The following is a 17,747-nucleotide window of genomic DNA, read 5'->3' as shown; positions in this document are numbered from 1 at the left end:
GGTACATTAACAAATAAGTCTTCTGATTATCTAACTTGGTAATTGAATCCTCGTGCCGCCACATATATAATGATGCTTCATTTCACATAATATTGCAGGTATTACAGAGTGAGTGCTGGATTTAGTCATTTTCTCATGTGCTTCTGGATTTCTAGGTAACTACAATTTTAGCTATTTAGATTTGTTATCCTACATATAAAAAACTGACCTATACTGTTTTACATTTTTAATTTTCCTTTCACATATTGGTCCTCTTGCAGGATACATGTTCTCTGCAGTTCCAGGGCAGGTATGTTAAGATATGCCAAAGCAATATTCAAAGAGGATTATAGATTCCTGCCTTGTCATCCCTTGCAGTTTTGACTACAATTCAGTATCCACCTTTACAGACCGACCGTTGGTTTGGTACCAGTATGTTGAGCCAGGGATATCCGCCACCTTAGTGGAGAGGTCCCAAAGGACCATCATACAAAGGTCAGATTATATCCTTTTACACAAAGACACATCAGGTACGTTCACTCAGGGAGGGGCGGAGACAGGAACGTTCAATGATCACGTACAACAACTTATTATTGTATAAAATGAGCACAAAGGGTTGGCACAAAAATTAAATAGGAATAATGGGAGCCCCTGGAAACAACGGGAGAATCAGGCTTGACGGCATTACCGGCAATGGAGGAGGGGTGGACAGGGAGAGGACGTCCAGAAAGACAAAGACGCACTCCACTCACCACAGCAATACGGTGATGTGCAACACAAATAAAAATCTGAACTGGGGATCAAACACCAGTGATCACACCCACCCCGAGGAACCACCACCACCACCGTCAAGGTTTCAGCTCTAGGGGAGATAAGAGGCACAGTTAGGAGGAACTTATAGTTAAAGAAAACACCAAATATACCCATAACATAATCCAAAATGTATGATGATCAATTAATAAGCTACAGAGTAATAATTCAATTAAATCCGGAAGAATTAAACCAAAGAAAAAAAAATTCAAGAGAAAATTTCTCTGGCCAGAGATATACCCTAACTCAACACCGTTAACATGAGATTAATCCGGTTGAACAAAAATAAAGGAGAGTTCCCCTCCAAATGGAAATTAACATAATCTAATTTTTATATCTATCTATTATCATATCATATCTACATCTAATCACATCTATCCAATCTATCTATCATATCTATCCACTAGCAAGAATCTCTTCAGGTCATGTGTGTGTGTGTGTCGCTCAAATATCTCTCAAGATTCAGGAATCAGACTGACCTGAGACATCGGCTCAAACAATGGCATGACTGTGTGTTTAAGAGTGTGCAACGTCGCTATTGTTTGGAACTACAAACATACAGATTAATAAATTATTTCATTAAATGAATATCCGCTAATTCCGTAGCATTGCCAACGATTAGCCAACCATACGCACCGTGCAGACCAGAGCCAATCACTGCAGAACCCGTGTTGAAGGTGTTTTCCCAGTTGTCTATTACCCCGTCAATCTAAAACCGCAGACAACTTTTAGATCATAATGGATGCTTGTATCTAATAAATGTGTATGATTGAGAGTCCTCGACCCACAAAACAATCCTGAGAAAGTGACGAAGTACGTTTTTCACTCTAAATTACAACAATTAATTACATAATAATCACCGCAGTAAATAACGTTATCTGACTCCCTCACTCGCAGACGAGAAATGTTTTAACACTCGCGAGTTTTCCCAGCGTTGTCGGTACAAACAAAAAGATCTTCTGATACATAACTTGGTAATAATCCTCGTGCCGCCACAATAATATGATGCTCATTTCACATATATTGCAGGTATACAAGATGTCTGGATTTAGTCATTTTCTCCTGTGCTTCTGGATTCTAGGTACTACAATTTTTTGCTATTTAGATTTGTTAATCCTACATATAAAAACTGACCTAACTGTTTTACATTTTTAATTTTCCTTTCACATATTGGTCCTCTTGCAGGATACATGTTCTGCAGTTCCAGGGCATGGTATGTTAAGATGCCAAGCAATATCAAAGGATTAGTAGATTCCTGCCTTGTCATCCCTTGCAGTTTTGACTACAATCAGTATCCACCTTACAGACCAGACCGTGTGGTTTGGTACCAGTATGTGAGCCAGGGATATCCTTTGGTTTATGACAGGTGGTACCCAGAAGAAGTCATTAAAACATTTAGAGGTAGAACACGCTTATTTTCTCCCGCATACAAGACATGCAGTCTTGAAATCTCTCGAGTGAAGTGGTCTGACCACAGACAGAAGATTTACCCCTGGGTAGATCCAGAGAATGTCGGAAAAAGCACCTATCGATTCTTTGACACAACTGTAACAATTGAAGTAGTGGGTAAGTTATCATAGTGAGCTTAGAAAAAGATACGTTTTTAGATGTATATTTGTATATTCATTTCAATAAACAATATTTTTCTTTTGTTAAGACAGGGCAGAGATGCCACATATTATGATCTTTGGTGAAAGGAAGGTTGGACAGCCTGTGACAGTGCAGTGCACTGTTTATCACACCTGTCCCACTTATCCACCTACTCTGAGTCTCAACGGCAGAACACAAGGCACTGGTATAACTCATAGCTCAATGTCTGATGGCACATCCAGAACTACCTTGACGGTCACACTGAACATAGAGAGAGACCTCCAAACTGTGATGTGCATGGTCCGACACAAAAGTGGTCACAGCGAAACAGCCTCTGTAACCTTAATTTCTGAATGTACGTGACGGGCACGCAAGAATAAAACAAGTTTTTCTTTTTCTTTTTATATTGAAATTTTAACATTCATCATTTGTGTCTCAGGCTCCTTTTTACCCCTGACCATCACAACTACAACAGACGAATTTCTTGAGGGACAGCCAAGTAAAGTAACCTGCAATGCTGTGTACACATGCCCAAAACATATACCAACTTTCAAGTGGAACTATGGTAGCATGCCAACCTCCACTGATACCATAAAGAGTCAAAGTGCTCAGTGGAAGACCGTCTCCACACTGACATTCACAGCATCGGCCAAAGACCATGGAAGGTCTCTGACATGCTCTGCACAATTCACTGGGGGTCCGAGGCAGGAAGCGAGCATCACCCTACGGGTAAAGAGTGAGTACGGATAATAATAATTTTATTTAACAACTAAACCTTACTAATGTATAGCCTTTATACCAGAACAGCCCTAAATCTCACCATTAAATGCTGCAATAGAACTGAAACATATTTTGATAACATTTTGCCAACTATCTGGTAGGTAGTGTTGAGTTTTGTTTCTGTTTTAAAAAAAATTCCACAGCACTGGCTTGTTTACCACAATAGTTTCCAGCATGCGGTGTCAAAAAGACAACTGACCATTCCTAATTCCAGCAACAGCTGAGCAACCCTCTAGCTACAAGCTATCTAGCACACTCACTAACGGTTTATGTAAAGCAACTTGCTTGTTGTAATGCAAATTTGTTTTTAGTCTTTTCAACATAGTCAAGTCTAGCACATAGCATATCCAAGTACATACAGGAGAACAGAAAGTTTACCGAGGTTCTGGCCGAGGCTTGCTCTACTGTTATTGGAGCACAGAGCATGAAGGGGCGGGGCTTAGGAAAGCTCAATTGAAAGGAAGATTAAAAAAAATTATATACTTCTATTACACAAAATTATTTATTTTTTAATTAAAAAAAAAAAAAATGAAATGCTTGATCTTTGAAATTTGGGCATAGTACTGTTTTGACGAACTGCTTATAAAATGTTGTCACAAAATTAAACCAGCTATGGTTGCTCTTTTTATATCAAATGAGTATGTGTAGTGTGAATGGCATTGCTCGTGGTGACAAACCCACAGATAATTAGCACCAGCTTGTTATTTTCAGCCACAGATTGCAGATGCATTGCTTTAGCTTTAAAAACTCACTGTGCTCTCTTTGCAATTGCAGAGAAGACACAGTGATTAACTAACACATGAGCAAAGTGGAGCATTTAGCAGCTAAAGAGCCAAATATATCTCTGAGGACTAAAACAGAACTAAAAGGAGAGTAAATATTGTTCTTATATTACGTATCGTCCTTACTGCTTGCTTACATGTTAACCCTAATTGTTGCATCTGGGGTCTCAGATAGACATTGCTTTATTTTAAAGGGTCACAAGCCAGAAAGGTTGTGAACAAAGATCTGCAACTTTGCTTAAGTTGTTTCCTCTTTATTACAGGAAATATGCTCTCTCGTGGTTGGTCCTTCACCACCCCTAGCAGCATCACAGGCATGAGAGGCTCCTGTATCGTCATTCCTTGTAGATTCACCTACAGTATCTCCCAGCCTGCTGACCTCCAGGTTATATGGTACTTGTTCCAGAGCAATGGATACCCATCTGTTTTTGACCTAAAACAGAATGTTATTAGCAGGTATAGTGGGATAACTAGCTTGATTGGATCTGTGGGGGAGAGGAATTGTAGTCTTAAGATTGAGAGGTTGGAGATGACACACAACCAGGACAGACTTTACCCTTGGGTAGACAAGAACCCTATTACCTCCTACCACACCCTGGGCCACACGTTTTATGACAAAACCTCTCAAATTATTGTTTTAGGTAAGCATTTGGATACATTAATTGTCAATTTTAGTTATTTACACTTTAAAATATGCAATTCTCCAAATTAATTGCTTTGATTTCATAGAGCATGCACAGGAACCGCAGCTTAGCATCACTGGTATTCCAAGGGTGGGAGAGCAGAGCAGAGTGTCCTGCACTGTGCGCCATACATGTATCTCTGCTCCCCCGATCCTGGCCCTGAATGGTAGAACTGGAGCAGACCAAATTATGGACACTCTGGTATCTGATGGGATTTGGGAAAGGAAAGTAGAGCGAATCTGGACTGTAGAAGAGGAGGACCAGAGTGTGAAGTGCACTGTTAGCTACCATGGTGGTCAGACAGCCACAAGTGAGCTCAGGCTGAATGTTGAATGTGAGTACAATACAAGACCACGTGTTACTGGAATTAAAATGTTTACATATAAGACTCACTATCACGTTTCTGCTTAGGTCCGTATGAAAAAATCAAAATGACTGAGAAGCCAGGCGAGGCAACGGAGGGTGTGGCAAAGAGTGTAATCTGTTCTGTTTCGTATAAGTGCAAGAAAAATACGCCAACCATCGTGTGGAACTACAAAGACATGCAGAGTTCGTTACAGACCAGAAAGATCTCCAGCAATACTTATAATGCTGTGTCAAATCTAACCTTTATTGGCACTCTTGGGGATGACAATAATTCTTTGACTTGCACCGCTCAGTTTATTACTGGAGAGACCTCAGACTCTGCAACCATTCATATAAAAAGTGAGTTCCTACAAGTCATACACAGTGATCACTCAAAGCTATAGTTAATGTCCATACATTATCTGTCCATAATGACGTGTTATATCACCTTTGTTCATCAGTACAAAAGCTTAAGTGCAAAAGCAGTAAAGTGCAAAATGTCAAATTTTTGCTCTATGATAAAATAACATTCGAAGATTTTATTGATAATTGCTTGCTACCATTTTTTCCAGAATATGAGAAACCAGTTGAAGAAGTAGATCCGCATGAAAATGACAGTGGGTGTACCTTTCAGTTCTCTCCAAACTCATCTTGCTGCCGTGTTACGTCACAAGTGGACTGATTTCTACAGGCATGCCATCATGGCTTGTTTCTCTCTTTACAGCATTCCACGTTCTCGCTGCTGACGTCCCTTTCAGATTCAGCGCCCTGACCCGCTCCTGTGTGGTGATTCCCTGCAGCTTCCAGTTCCAGGAGGATGTGCCTCTCACACGTGGCATCTGGTCCAAAAAAAACGGGGGCATCGTCTTCCATAACGGCCAGAGCCGAGTGCTTGACCACTTCAAAGGCCGCACAAAAATATTAGGAGATCTGAGTGAAGGAAACTGTACATTAGAGATTGATGACATCAAACCCTTTGACAATGGGCCCTTCTGTTTCCATGCAGAGAAAGGAAATGACAAATACAGATTCAACAATAGCTGTGTATTTATTGTTATGAAAGGTCTGGAATCATTCGTATTCAACTTCTTTAAATGTGCCAAGCTATTTACTTGTATGCTTTCTAATCACCAACAGTACTCTGTTTTGTATTTCACATTTTCAGCTTCCCCAGAAAAACCAGTGATGACCCCAGTTCCAGCAGAAGTCGATGCTGGCTCAACGATTACTGTCTCGTGTTCTGTGACGCACACATGTCCATCACATCCTCCAGTGGTCTCATGGAGTGTCCCTAGCCTCACCAGTGAGGTCATACACACCTCAATGCAGCAGGGCATCTGGCAGACAACCTCCACCATCAGTTTCATGGTTGCAGGAGGTGACGGGGTCAAAAACCTAACTTGTACTGCAATCTCCTGGCGTGACAAGCAACAAGCCAACACAGTAAAGCTGACTGTAAAGGGTTAGACCACATAATTCTTCTGTTCTGTATATGTCCTGTACAGAAGCGTATTGCCACCACGTCAGAAAACAACGTTTTTCACGTGAAAACAGCTATTTTCATGTTATTATGACATACAAACTTATCACGTTATACAAGAAACTTTTCTTATTATAACAATATACTATGTATCCTGTTATAACAGTTTAATTTACATTGTTATAACAGCACATTATAACAATATATGATTACACAATAACACATAATAGCATGAAACATTTAATAAGTTTACATTACATTATAACACATTATAGCATGATAAGCTTGTGTGTCACAATAACATGAAAATTGTGTTTTAACGTGAATAATATCCTGTTATAACAAGAAACTTTTTTTACTTTTCGCATTTGCTTTTGGTTTTCTGGCATGGCAATACCCTGATGTAGCCTTGCAATTATATCATACATTGAGTTGTGTGTTTTCCTGAATGTATTTGCATGAGCGTCAAATATTCCTACATCACCAGGATCACTAATGTACCAGTTAAGAAGCTCTCTACCAGTATCCATTCCAGTGTCAATTCTCCTGATTGCAATCATCCTAGCTGCAGTGTTTGGAGTGTTCATTTATAGGAAAAGGTAGTGTAAATACACCTACATTCAAAAAGTGCCAATGTTTCAGATGGGTATTAATAAAAATGCTTTTAATGCTATTAGCTGAATGTAGTAAAGTAAAATTCGACATTTATCAATTAATGTTTTATTCAACCTACAGGAAGCGCACTGACGACTCGCCACCACCTCGACCAGAGAAAAGGTATGTAGGTAGGAATGCATAATGAGTAATGATGACGTAACTGATGACTAGGTTTCAGTCTAGAGTCTAGAAACACTTCACGCTTCAAAGAAATGAACATTTATAACAAATGGTTACTGTACACAGTTATATGTAGCGGTCAAGGCTCTGTTCTTTGATGTTGAATCTGAGGAGCATTAAGGATTATTAGAAATAATCCCCCTTTAACAAATATAAATAAACACTAGACCTTAGTTACATCAACAATACCAAATATTGCACATAAGGAGCTTCAGCATAATTACAGCAATGGTAAAAAAAAAGATCGCTTTAATGATTGTGAAGCAAGGAAGAAAACAACTGATGCTATTCATTAGTGCACACATGCTGTATTTCCAGCAAAACACAATGTAAATCTCTGCAATTCAAACTTTCACAGGAGATCACTATGGGATAGATTATCCAGGTAAGCTTTACAAAAAACTGCCTTAAGACCAGTTTCATTTGATAAAGTCAGTCATGAGCTGTAATCTTACTTGGGTGTCTTACTTAAAATAATTCCTCTTAATCCAAATGTCCAGGAGATACCCTGAAGGCAGGGAAAGACCCTCAAGGCCGGAAAAACGGTTCGTCAGCAGACTGCTTGTTTGTTTCAAACTGGAAAAATAAAGTCCGCTTTTTCTGACAAATAGTAACACTTTGCTTTCCATACAGGGGGTCCATTTGGAGTCGATTCTCCCGGTAAGAACACCCAACTGTTAACATTCGCTTTAAATCCCCAGATGAAGTGCCTTGTGTTTACATTTCTAACTTTTTCAGGGGAACAAGGGACGACGGTGTCGAGTGGCAAAATGAGAGGAGACCCAGGTGGGTGTTCCTCTGTGCTGTTGGCTTTAGATTTTACCATTCAAGCTGTTACAGTTTCTTTCTAACACTTTAATACTTAATTGACGTCATTCTTATAGGAAGTCATTCTGGAGCAGATTTTCAAGGTACCAGTTTTAACCTTCTGTTACATTATTAATTAATGTGAAGAAATACCCGAAATATAAATGAATGCAAATAAAATATTTTTATACTTGCAGACGCCAAGATGACACTGTGAACCTCAATGTTGGCTACTCGTAAGTGTCTATCAGTGGCCCTCTCCTACATCAAATGGCCCTAATTGTTTAGCACAATAACTGATATTGTGTGATTCCCTCTCTAAACTATAGACACAACAGCACCGCTGTCAAATGTGACACTCAATTCTCCAAACAACGCTTTCCATCCCCGAAGGAGTGAGTTTTACACAGCTGTCCTTTTACTCTTTTAACTGACGCATTGTTTCATTAGGTTGTACATTAATTATCCACTTCCTTTTATATATCTGTTTGATCTAGAAACCGGAGACCTCCTCGCTCTGCCAGGCCTGAGGTTAGTAGTGCTGTGGTGAGTGGGAATAAATATGATGTAAAAGAGTAGGTTCTCATCTCATGTTCTCCACTACCCATTAGGTTATAAGTGCTGAGTCTAACTAGATTCTTGAGGACATTTCGCCTCTCATCCAAAACGCGACTGAAGTTCTGAATTAAGGTGTCAGTATGATTCTATTCAAGTGCTTGTTGGATGGTTGATGCCTGAAACCACCCCCTCCCCTTACAGATTCCTCAGGTTGGAATTGGGCCAATCTTACATTTTTATTTACTTTCCAAAACCAATAATCCAAAACCACTTCCTTTGGATAAGAGTTAAAACGTCTTCAATAATCCTGTCACTTAGCACTTTTAAGTTCCTGTGGGTAGTTTGAAATAATTAAGTAATATCCATATTGCAGCACTGCTGTTTGTTATAACATGACGAGGACTGCCAGCAATACATTTATGCACTGCCTTCCAGTATACTGTGTCTTTTATTTTGTGAAACATAAAACAGAAAGCTGCAGAGGACAATTGGAGATTGTAACTGATTCAAGTTTCCCTCAATTTGTTGCAGGATAGCCTGTATGGCAACATTTAAGTTCTTCGAGATATCTTGCAAACATCTCGTGCTTCCAGGACCATGTTGCTGTTATCATTTTACATTCATATACATGCTTAACATTACATGCTTGTTTGTGTGTGGGAGAAGTGATGTCGGTCTTGTATTAAAACAATTTACTCACTCATAAAATATATCAATATAAAATATATCAGCTGTCGCTTAACTCAATTTGTGCACCTGTTAAATAAACATAATAAATACTTACTACAAACTCTACTGTGATTTGATTATTTTTTTCTCTAAACACTTACTATTGTATTACAGGTCAAGCAAAAACATCACAGACAGCAGACTTCAAGGATTCATAAAATGTACTTTTACACACATTATCACATTATAAAGGGTGGTTTTAAAGAAAACATTTCACATTTGTTCTTACTTGTGAGTAGTGAATGTATCATACAATAGCTCCACTATTGAAAACAAAACATACATACATTGAAATACAGCGGGAAATAATTCTGTGTGAGTGTTAACGCAAGGAATATAGGAATGGAGAACTTCCCTACAACATCCAAATTAAAATCTCACCATCCATGCAGAATTATCCCATTTAAATCCACAATTCTTTTGTATTTAAGCTGTAATTAAAGAATCCATAAACAAAAGTCAAAATTTCCAATTATATTCATTGTTTTTAGTAGAGAAAAAAAAACCTTTTCTTGAACGGTATTGAGGATTTCATAAACTGCCTGTTATATAACATTTGTCCACTAGATGGGGGTACACTGCTTATAGTTATTTCCCACAAAGCGTCCCCATCTTCATATGACAGTTGTATATCACAAATACGAAGTTAGAAATGGGAACAGACTGAACAATTGAGTTATGACAGACTTCATAAGCTAACAAGGTTAACATGGGACTGCCATATATTTTACAGTCACATTTTCTTGCCTGCACTAAATCTAAAAACATTTAGAAATAAACTTTCTCTGAATCATCCTAGAGACACTACAGGTGAATAGGGTAAATATCTATCTAATAGATCTGAATAGGAAACTTCCCTAGTTGAATACATAGATTAAGACAATTCATTTTTGTGTTACAAGTTTTCTGAAGTTTTATGTTTACATATGCAAAAGATGAATTGTTGATGAACGCTAAATTGTGGTGGATTTTGGAGAATTTTACACACACAAATGGGCAAAGTGTGCCAATTTTAGAACTGTATCATTCTAATCACTTAGTTGTCAGTGTGATTTCTGTCATAATATAGACCCTCAACAAGAGATTCTCATGGCTTGATTCCATTAGTTTTGTCCTTTGTTCATATCATAGTTTAGCATTGCTCTGTATCTGTCTGTCTTTTTCTTGTTTGGTGCAGTTTACCTTCTCTAGTTAAATGCCTTAAGTTGTTTCTGGGTTAAAATAAATAACAGTATTTGTACTACTATTATGAAGGCTAAATATCAGAACTGTAAGTGTGACAGATAGAATAATGTTTAATACCAGCAAGTCAGAGCAAGTAATAGAGGAACTATTAATGGGCACATCTTCTTCAATCTTTTCACTCTTTTTTTATATACAATTTTCATGTTATATCGTAGTTTATGGTTATAATGGTTATTGTGCACTGCAGCAGTTACAGCACAGTACCTTCCTGTTTTCTTATGTTTTATGTGCCAAACGTCTAACACCAGCTAGTAAGAGTGGTTTTAGTTACCAGTGGTCTCCTGCAGGGGGGTGCAAAAATGTTGAGCTATGTTACGGTGCACCTGTCCATGTATCTTTTATTCAAATACTCCCAGAAGTGAGGCTGGTGTCCCAAAACGGAGGAAGAAACCCCACTTCAATCATCCCATGAAAGTAACCCAGCTGGCAGAGAGTGGGTCTACAACTCAGTCTATGTAGGTCATAAAGAGAGGCATCAGTATTAAATTAAGATCATTTCATAATGAGTTAAAAACTTCTTTTAGCAGGTCTAAACTGGTAAAACTCTTCACGAGACTTCAACCAAGGTTATATGTATGAGATTTTGAACAATAATATAGCAGAAAACAGCATAAACTTAAAGGTTTAAGTTAAGTTACATTTGTATTTTAAATTTTTAAATAAGACTGAGAAAGGACAAAAAAACTACACTAAGAAGAATTGTAAGAAATTTATTTATTTTGCTTTTCATCAGTAACATCAAAATATTTCAGGTTTCAGGTTAATATTAGCACACAGATGAAAAATTGCGCATCAACGTGTTTTTTACATTCTTCAAAAAAACAGATAGCAATTATTCTATGCAAGACCTTTGCTCTTATCTTTATAGGCAACATGCAAATAATAATAATAATAATAATAATAATAATAATAAATAAGCCAGTTACAAACTGTATAAGGCAGGAAACAAAGGGAAATTATAACTTTACTAAATTCTATTTTTACACTAAACTTGCAAAACGTTCTACTCTCTCACTCATCGGTTGAAAGGATAAGGAAAAGGGTGTGAGCACTATGAGGCTATGTGAAGATAAGAAAAAATAAGCTGCAATGCTGCCGTCTCCACCAGTTAGAGAACGCATGCAGAGAGATCAGTGGTTGTCACCAGAGCAGGAGCAGCCAGTTGTGCTGCTGGCGCTGTTGCAGTAGTCACCCTCGCAGCAGCTAATGTCTCCTCCAATGACTGCTTTAAACTGTGTATTTTTCGTATTTGAGCAGATCTGCTTGGAGGCACAGCCCTTTGTGATTATCGTTTCACCTCCTACATTCACTGAGAGAATGAAAATAATGTTAGTGTGTGAGCTTAAAGTTTTAATACATCTGCTTGAATCACAAAAAATCGCTCAGAGCTGTGGAAAGGTTGGAAAGAGAGAGATGTGTAGGCCTGATACCTGTTTTTGAGATGCAGTGGTCCTCATTCCCCAAGCAGTTTACAGTTGCAGTGCACACCTTTCCATTGCAGTGAAAGCACTTTTTTCCATTGGGTTCAGATTCGCTGGGCTCTGTAACATAAAACACACATTGTTCATATTGATTAAGAAAGTCGAGTGGGGTAGAGAGGTGACTGTAATGCACTTTTACTGTCAATAAATTATAGTTTTTTGATTTTGAAATGCAAGGAAATTATGGGAACATGATTTGCGTATAAAACAAGATTAACTTGAACCTGGAGACTCTCTCTCACAAACACACACACACAAACACACACACATCCACACACACACACACACATACAGGTACAGTGGCAGCTGGAAGTATTATGCCCTTGGGCTCCTCTATAGCAGATGGTAATTTCCCTCATCCTGGATCGTCTTGGAATTTGAAACTTTTTTCTCTAATAATATCTGTTCCAAACATATTGTCTCAAGTTCTGATACATGGACTTCATCATCAGTCCACAATACTTACATTAACAATAAAGACATGGCACAAGACATGATTATACAACTTATATACAGTATTGAATACAATGTAATATACATATACAAAAACAGCTCTCAGTGCATCTAAATAGAAATAGACAATATAAGTAAGTTACCAGGAGCAGTTTCGGTGTTGCAGAGATTGTCGTTGCAACACTTGCTGGTAATCATATTTCTGGTAAGTCCAAAGTTGACTGAGCTCTGAGCACAGTCTTCATTCAAAAGACAAGTTTTCATGTGGATATCAGAAAGTTTTGAACCACCTGCAACAAAAGAGTAACCTTTGTAAAATGGGCCAGTGCAAAACTGTAAGCAATAAAAAAAACAATTCACTTAAAAAAAAAACATACCTGCATATGAAGTGATTCTTAGCGCACTACACTTATAACCCACTGAAGGACATACTTTTAACGTGCATGTTGCTGTGTTTCCTGGTAAACACTTATGACAAGTCAGGCTGTAGGCTGGTAAAACACAAAACGGTTAAACTCAGTTAAAAACAAAATCTACATTTCTTTTCTTCAAGGTGTGGACAAAATTATTGTAACACCATAACTCTGAAGTAAATTAATCAAAGCGGTTAACTAATTTTATTATGAGAAATTATAAGCACAGCTACAAAAATGAGTTATACAGTATGAGGCTGGTTGTCATGTGCAGTTCTGACATGCATAGGTTTTTTCTTGGTCTTGTTTCTTTGTTTCTTGTTTTTTCAACTACAACTAAATAGAATAGAGGCTATCTGTGCACAAACTGCAGTTGATGAACAAAGAGGAATGGCAGTAACCAACAGTAAAATAACATGCAACTCTTTTTTGACATGTAACCTAAATGACCGATGTCTGCAGCATTTGTAAAGGTAAATGTGGTAATTGATAATTACAATCCCTCTTTTATTAAAGATTAAACTGTAAAAAAAAAAACGGATAATAGAACAAAAACTTGCCTTCAGAGAGAAGCACAGTCCCAAAGATCAGAGTAAGGAGATGCATTTTGCAATGGGGGGATGCAACTGAGTTTAGTTTGATCTGTTGCGGCTATAAGTATCCCTCCTGAAAAGGAGTTGTCGGTTTTCTGCATCATCTTATCAGTTGATTGCAGCTTATTACATTTTTGGTGCAATTTCAATTTTCTTATCAAGTGGCTGCTCGATGGCAAACTGACCGTGTTTGCCCCTCACTGTGGCAATTGCATGGTGAAACAACATGCATGCCATTTATTTCAAAGTAAAGAAGGCAGTTTTAAACAAACTAATAAGGATTTTTACCAGCATGATCATTGTTATGAAGAGGTAGCTGCATTTGTATCCTTTGTTTTGTAAAAAAAAAAAATAGAGTTTTAAATGCTAACTTTGGCTTATGTTGAGACTGTATTGGTTAATAAACTGTGGTGGTTTAAATATGAAGGTGTTTTATATTAATGCTGCAAAAAAATTAAATAAAAAAGTAGTGAGAATTACTTTTATTGACACCAATTTTCCTGACCTGTAAACTGTAAACAGTAGCAGATTATGAACCACAAATGCAAACAGTACTTCTTTATACCACTTCATGATGCAGCACTCAAAGTTAGTGAGGCTCCAATTCAGAAAAGTCACAAACATATGGTGGCACACACACACGCACATCATCAAGATGTTCCTGAATGATACAAGTTGGGCACTGAGCACTGCCTCTCTCTGCAGTAGAAATACAGATACCCTTTGCCTAATGCCCAATATTTATATTCTTGCAGTACTTTTACTTCACTGCATTTTTTGTGCATCCGTGCAAAAAAAGAAACATGGTGTGTACTGTGCTATGCATTCAAAATAGATCAGTTACCTGTCATAGAATACATGTAACACATAACAAATTAAACTAGAGACTATTTTTTCAACTGAATAACCAAATAATCTGAAGCCCATCTGCTTGTGACTTTTAGTTCCTTTAATAGTCTGTCCAATCCACAGTATTGTTATACTAAGTAATTAATTAATTCATATTGCAACAATGCTGTTTTCACAGCAGCCTGCTCCTTTAACAGTCCCCCAGGGCTGCTCCTTGGAAATGTCTATGATTGACCCTAAAAAAAGATGAAGTACAACACTTTACTTACTGGCTTATGTCACTGATAATGCAATTTATATCAGAATCAGAATCACTTTTATTGGCCAGGTATGTGTGCACATACAAGGAACTTGACTCCAGTTTTACGTTGCACTCAATGTATAAACACTGATTAACAGCATAAATAAACAGAACAACAAAAAAAGACAGAGACCTATATGTGCAGTTATACATTTCTATAAACAAACATTTGTAGACAGTAGACAACAGTGCAATGGTGCAGAGTGCAAAGGATGCTGACCTAATATTTTACATGCAGGTATCCTTGTGGGTGCGGGCGTGCGGGGGGGGGGCGCGGGCGCGGCGTGGCCGCGCGGGGTGTAAATGTCACAGGGGAACTAAGCGAGCAAGAGTGAGGACAAGACGCCGAGTGAACTGTCTGTCTGTCGGAAGACACGCCGCAGCTGAACGTGTGTCCTCCGACCTGGAGCCGCGAGTGGGAGTGGGCCGGTGGAAAGAGCTCGTCGTGTGCGCGGAGGTTCAGTCTGAGATACCGGTATGTAGCGCACTGATGTCAAATACGACTGGTTGCGTACTTATTAAAAACACATTTTAAGTCATCATCTGCACTGTTATTGTGAAACTGTCAGATGTGCAGAACACACATGCAGCGGAAGCAAACTGACAAGTAAAGTCAAAACTGAAACTCAAACAGTGATGGTTGGGCCATTGTAGTCTGCACGTGTCGAGGTGCACTGCGGCTGAGTCATGCGGAAGCATCATGTGTAGACAACACCAGGGCTGGACTGGGACAAAAAATCGGCCCGGCCCTCGGCTGTAATTGGTCCAGCCCAGAATCAATCATGACTAATGGGCCGATCTACCAGTTTTGTGTACACATAGCTTACCTCCTGTTTCCAGTAAATGGCACAATGACTATGACTGAATATTGGCACATGTCAGGGCGGACATCATACATGTGAAGTTTTGTTGAGATTGGACCATGTACACTGAAGTTATGACAACTTTCTGTTTCCAGAAGGTGGCTCTATGAGTATGACTGAATATGGGCACGTAAATGTGTTCAGAGCAGGACTCTTATCAGACATGTTAACTTTGGTGCAGATTGGAGAAAGTACACCGAAGTTAGAACAAATTCCTGTTTCTTTGTGAAACATTGTTTCTCAACCTCAGGCCACGGACACGCCCTTTGACAAAAACTAAAGATTTCTTAATTCCAAATGTAATCACTAATTTTGAAGTTGATCCAATTAATTCCCTAGAAGGAGCTATCAAAAAAGGAAATAGCAAAAAAGTTAAATTCAATTCAATTAAAAATGTCCGACTTCCTTTTGGGTCTAGGGTATGGGTCCAACAATTGTTTTGTACGTCTAGACTCGATACCTTTGCCTACTAATTTTCATACATGCCTGTGAAACGGGACACCAGGGCTGCTATGTTGAACTTTTCTAGGGGGTGCTAGATGTAACATGCCCATATCAGATGTAACATTTTACCATTTGAGATGTGTGTGCTGAGTTTCATGAGTTAGCCCACCAAAAATGCAATAAACTGTAAAAACCGATATGTCTACATTCGGCGTGTCGCCATGGCAACAGCGTTTAGTGAAAACTCAGAAGATTCATAACATTCATTAAAACGTCTTAAGGGTATTCTGACCAAATTTCAGTTTGATCTGGTCAATCTGCAAGGAGTAGAACATGCAAGTATAAAACACGACGTGATGGTGTTCAGATTATACTGGCCAAAATTGAAATCGATCAATTCCATAGAAGGTGTTCGTTAAAATACAACGTATATAAATTATATAAAAATCAAAAATGGCCGACCTCCTGTTGGGTTTGGGACATGGTCCTAGAGGTTTTTTTGCACGTCTGGACATGATCTATCTGTGTACCAATTTTCATCCATAGCAGTGAAAAATGCCGTTGAGGCTACTAGGGGGCGCTGTCGAGCCATTTTTCCATGCACATGGACCCATAGAATACATAATTTTTCACCACGACTGACATGTGTGCCAAGTTTCATGAGTTTTGGAGCATGTTGCGGCCGCCATAAATGCGATGATTGGTTGGAGAGAATTATCCTTCCTTCAGTTTCAAGGTCACTGCTCAGGCCCTAAATATGCATTGAGGACAGACTAGCTAACGTTAAGTCAAAACTATAACTCAGGAGCTCATTAAAGAAAAGGAAGGGTACATAGAAAGGAGCAGAGAGGCAATGACCAAATTTTAGGCGAAGACAAAAAACAGTAAACCTTAAGGTAACACTAAATCACTCACTAAACAAAACCAAAAATATATATATATATATTCTGCACTTTATAAGGCTATTGTACTGAATCCTGGCTAAAGAAGAATGTGGGCCTTTCAGCTTTTATTGTCATATTATCAGTAATTTCACACATTTCATTCAAATTTGTCCTGTGCATTTGACCCATCCTATACACTAGGAGCAGGCAGCCGTGGGTGATCAGGGAGCTAAATATGCATTGAGGTGGTGCTCCAATCAGAAATGTCCATGTTCACTACCACTAAGTTGCCCTCAAACTACCAACATAGTGGGATATATGCAAGTAGTAGAGGCAAACTATCGTGGAAAAGACATTCACTTGTCTCTGTCAGTCTTAATAAACGCCTTTCAGTGATTCAATAAGTATCCTAGAAAACAACATTTGTGTGCTGCTGTTACAGCTAGTTTTGGTCGCCTCCATCTTAGCTTGCATGTTATTTTCCTCGGTAATAGATGTCATTGCATCATGGATGGAATTAAAAAGGAAAATGTGTCAATTGATGACACACTTATTAATAGTGACGCCAGAGATGGGGACTCAAGTCGCATTTAAATTGCACACACAGTGACTTGAGACTCAACAGCAAGACTCGACTAGGACTCAAGAACAATCTTAATTTTATTTATTTGGCGCATTAACATTCAAGATTTCCCTTATGGAGTAAAAACATTCAAAAATACATTTCTTCTGAATGATGAAATTAACTGGCTCAGTGGTTTTATGAGATACATGTCAGAAGTAAATTTAAATGACACCAAGAAAGTTTTAAAAACACCCAAAGAAAACACAGAAATGAACT

The 17,747-nt window shown here is 38.4% G+C and overlaps 3 protein-coding genes across 5 annotated transcripts in view; 1 reads left to right on the top strand and 2 right to left on the bottom strand.

Moving 5' to 3' along the window:
* LOC118335796 (chymotrypsin-like protease CTRL-1) overlaps window positions 1-17,747 on the bottom strand; it is a gene marked incomplete in the record, with an annotated part of 151,345 nt that overhangs the window by 51,627 nt on the left and 81,971 nt on the right.
* On the top strand, window positions 1,727-9,446 carry LOC118335777. 3 transcript variants are annotated; one of them, XM_035672205.1, is made up of 21 exons: window positions 1,727-1,870; window positions 1,975-2,355; window positions 2,447-2,734; window positions 2,819-3,115; window positions 4,205-4,582; window positions 4,671-4,958; window positions 5,036-5,329; window positions 5,542-5,586; window positions 5,694-6,032; window positions 6,135-6,431; window positions 6,937-7,048; window positions 7,185-7,226; window positions 7,645-7,671; window positions 7,787-7,831; window positions 7,920-7,946; window positions 8,025-8,072; window positions 8,171-8,197; window positions 8,291-8,329; window positions 8,423-8,488; window positions 8,591-8,624; window positions 9,183-9,446. In XM_035672205.1, exons 1-21 carry the CDS (start codon window positions 1,792-1,794, stop codon window positions 9,204-9,206), a joined length of 3,177 nt encoding a protein of 1,058 aa, XP_035528098.1. In that variant the 5' UTR covers window positions 1,727-1,791; the 3' UTR covers window positions 9,207-9,446. The 3 variants fall into 3 exon arrangements, with proteins under 3 accessions (XP_035528098.1, XP_035528097.1, XP_035528099.1); XM_035672204.1 differs by having other exon boundaries at window positions 8,591-8,639; XM_035672206.1 differs by lacking the exons at window positions 4,205-4,582; window positions 4,671-4,958; window positions 5,036-5,329 and having other exon boundaries at window positions 8,591-8,639.
* On the bottom strand, window positions 11,320-13,681 carry LOC118335798 (urokinase plasminogen activator surface receptor-like). Its single transcript, XM_035672235.1, has 5 exons — window positions 13,533-13,681; window positions 12,937-13,050; window positions 12,703-12,849; window positions 12,056-12,166; window positions 11,320-11,934 (listed from the first exon to the last, which is right to left on the bottom strand). The coding sequence occupies exons 1-5, from the start codon at window positions 13,576-13,578 to the stop codon at window positions 11,756-11,758; spliced, it is 597 nt and encodes a 198-aa protein (XP_035528128.1). The 5' UTR covers window positions 13,579-13,681; the 3' UTR covers window positions 11,320-11,755.

This window comes from Morone saxatilis, unplaced genomic scaffold (genome assembly GCF_004916995.1).
Source record: "Morone saxatilis isolate NCDOM2014 unplaced genomic scaffold, NCSU_SB_2.0 Contig24, whole genome shotgun sequence".
Classification (NCBI taxonomy): domain Eukaryota; kingdom Metazoa; phylum Chordata; class Actinopteri; family Moronidae; genus Morone; species Morone saxatilis.
Note: the sequence above shows the minus strand (reverse complement) of the source record. Positions and strands in the feature narration are given on the sequence as shown.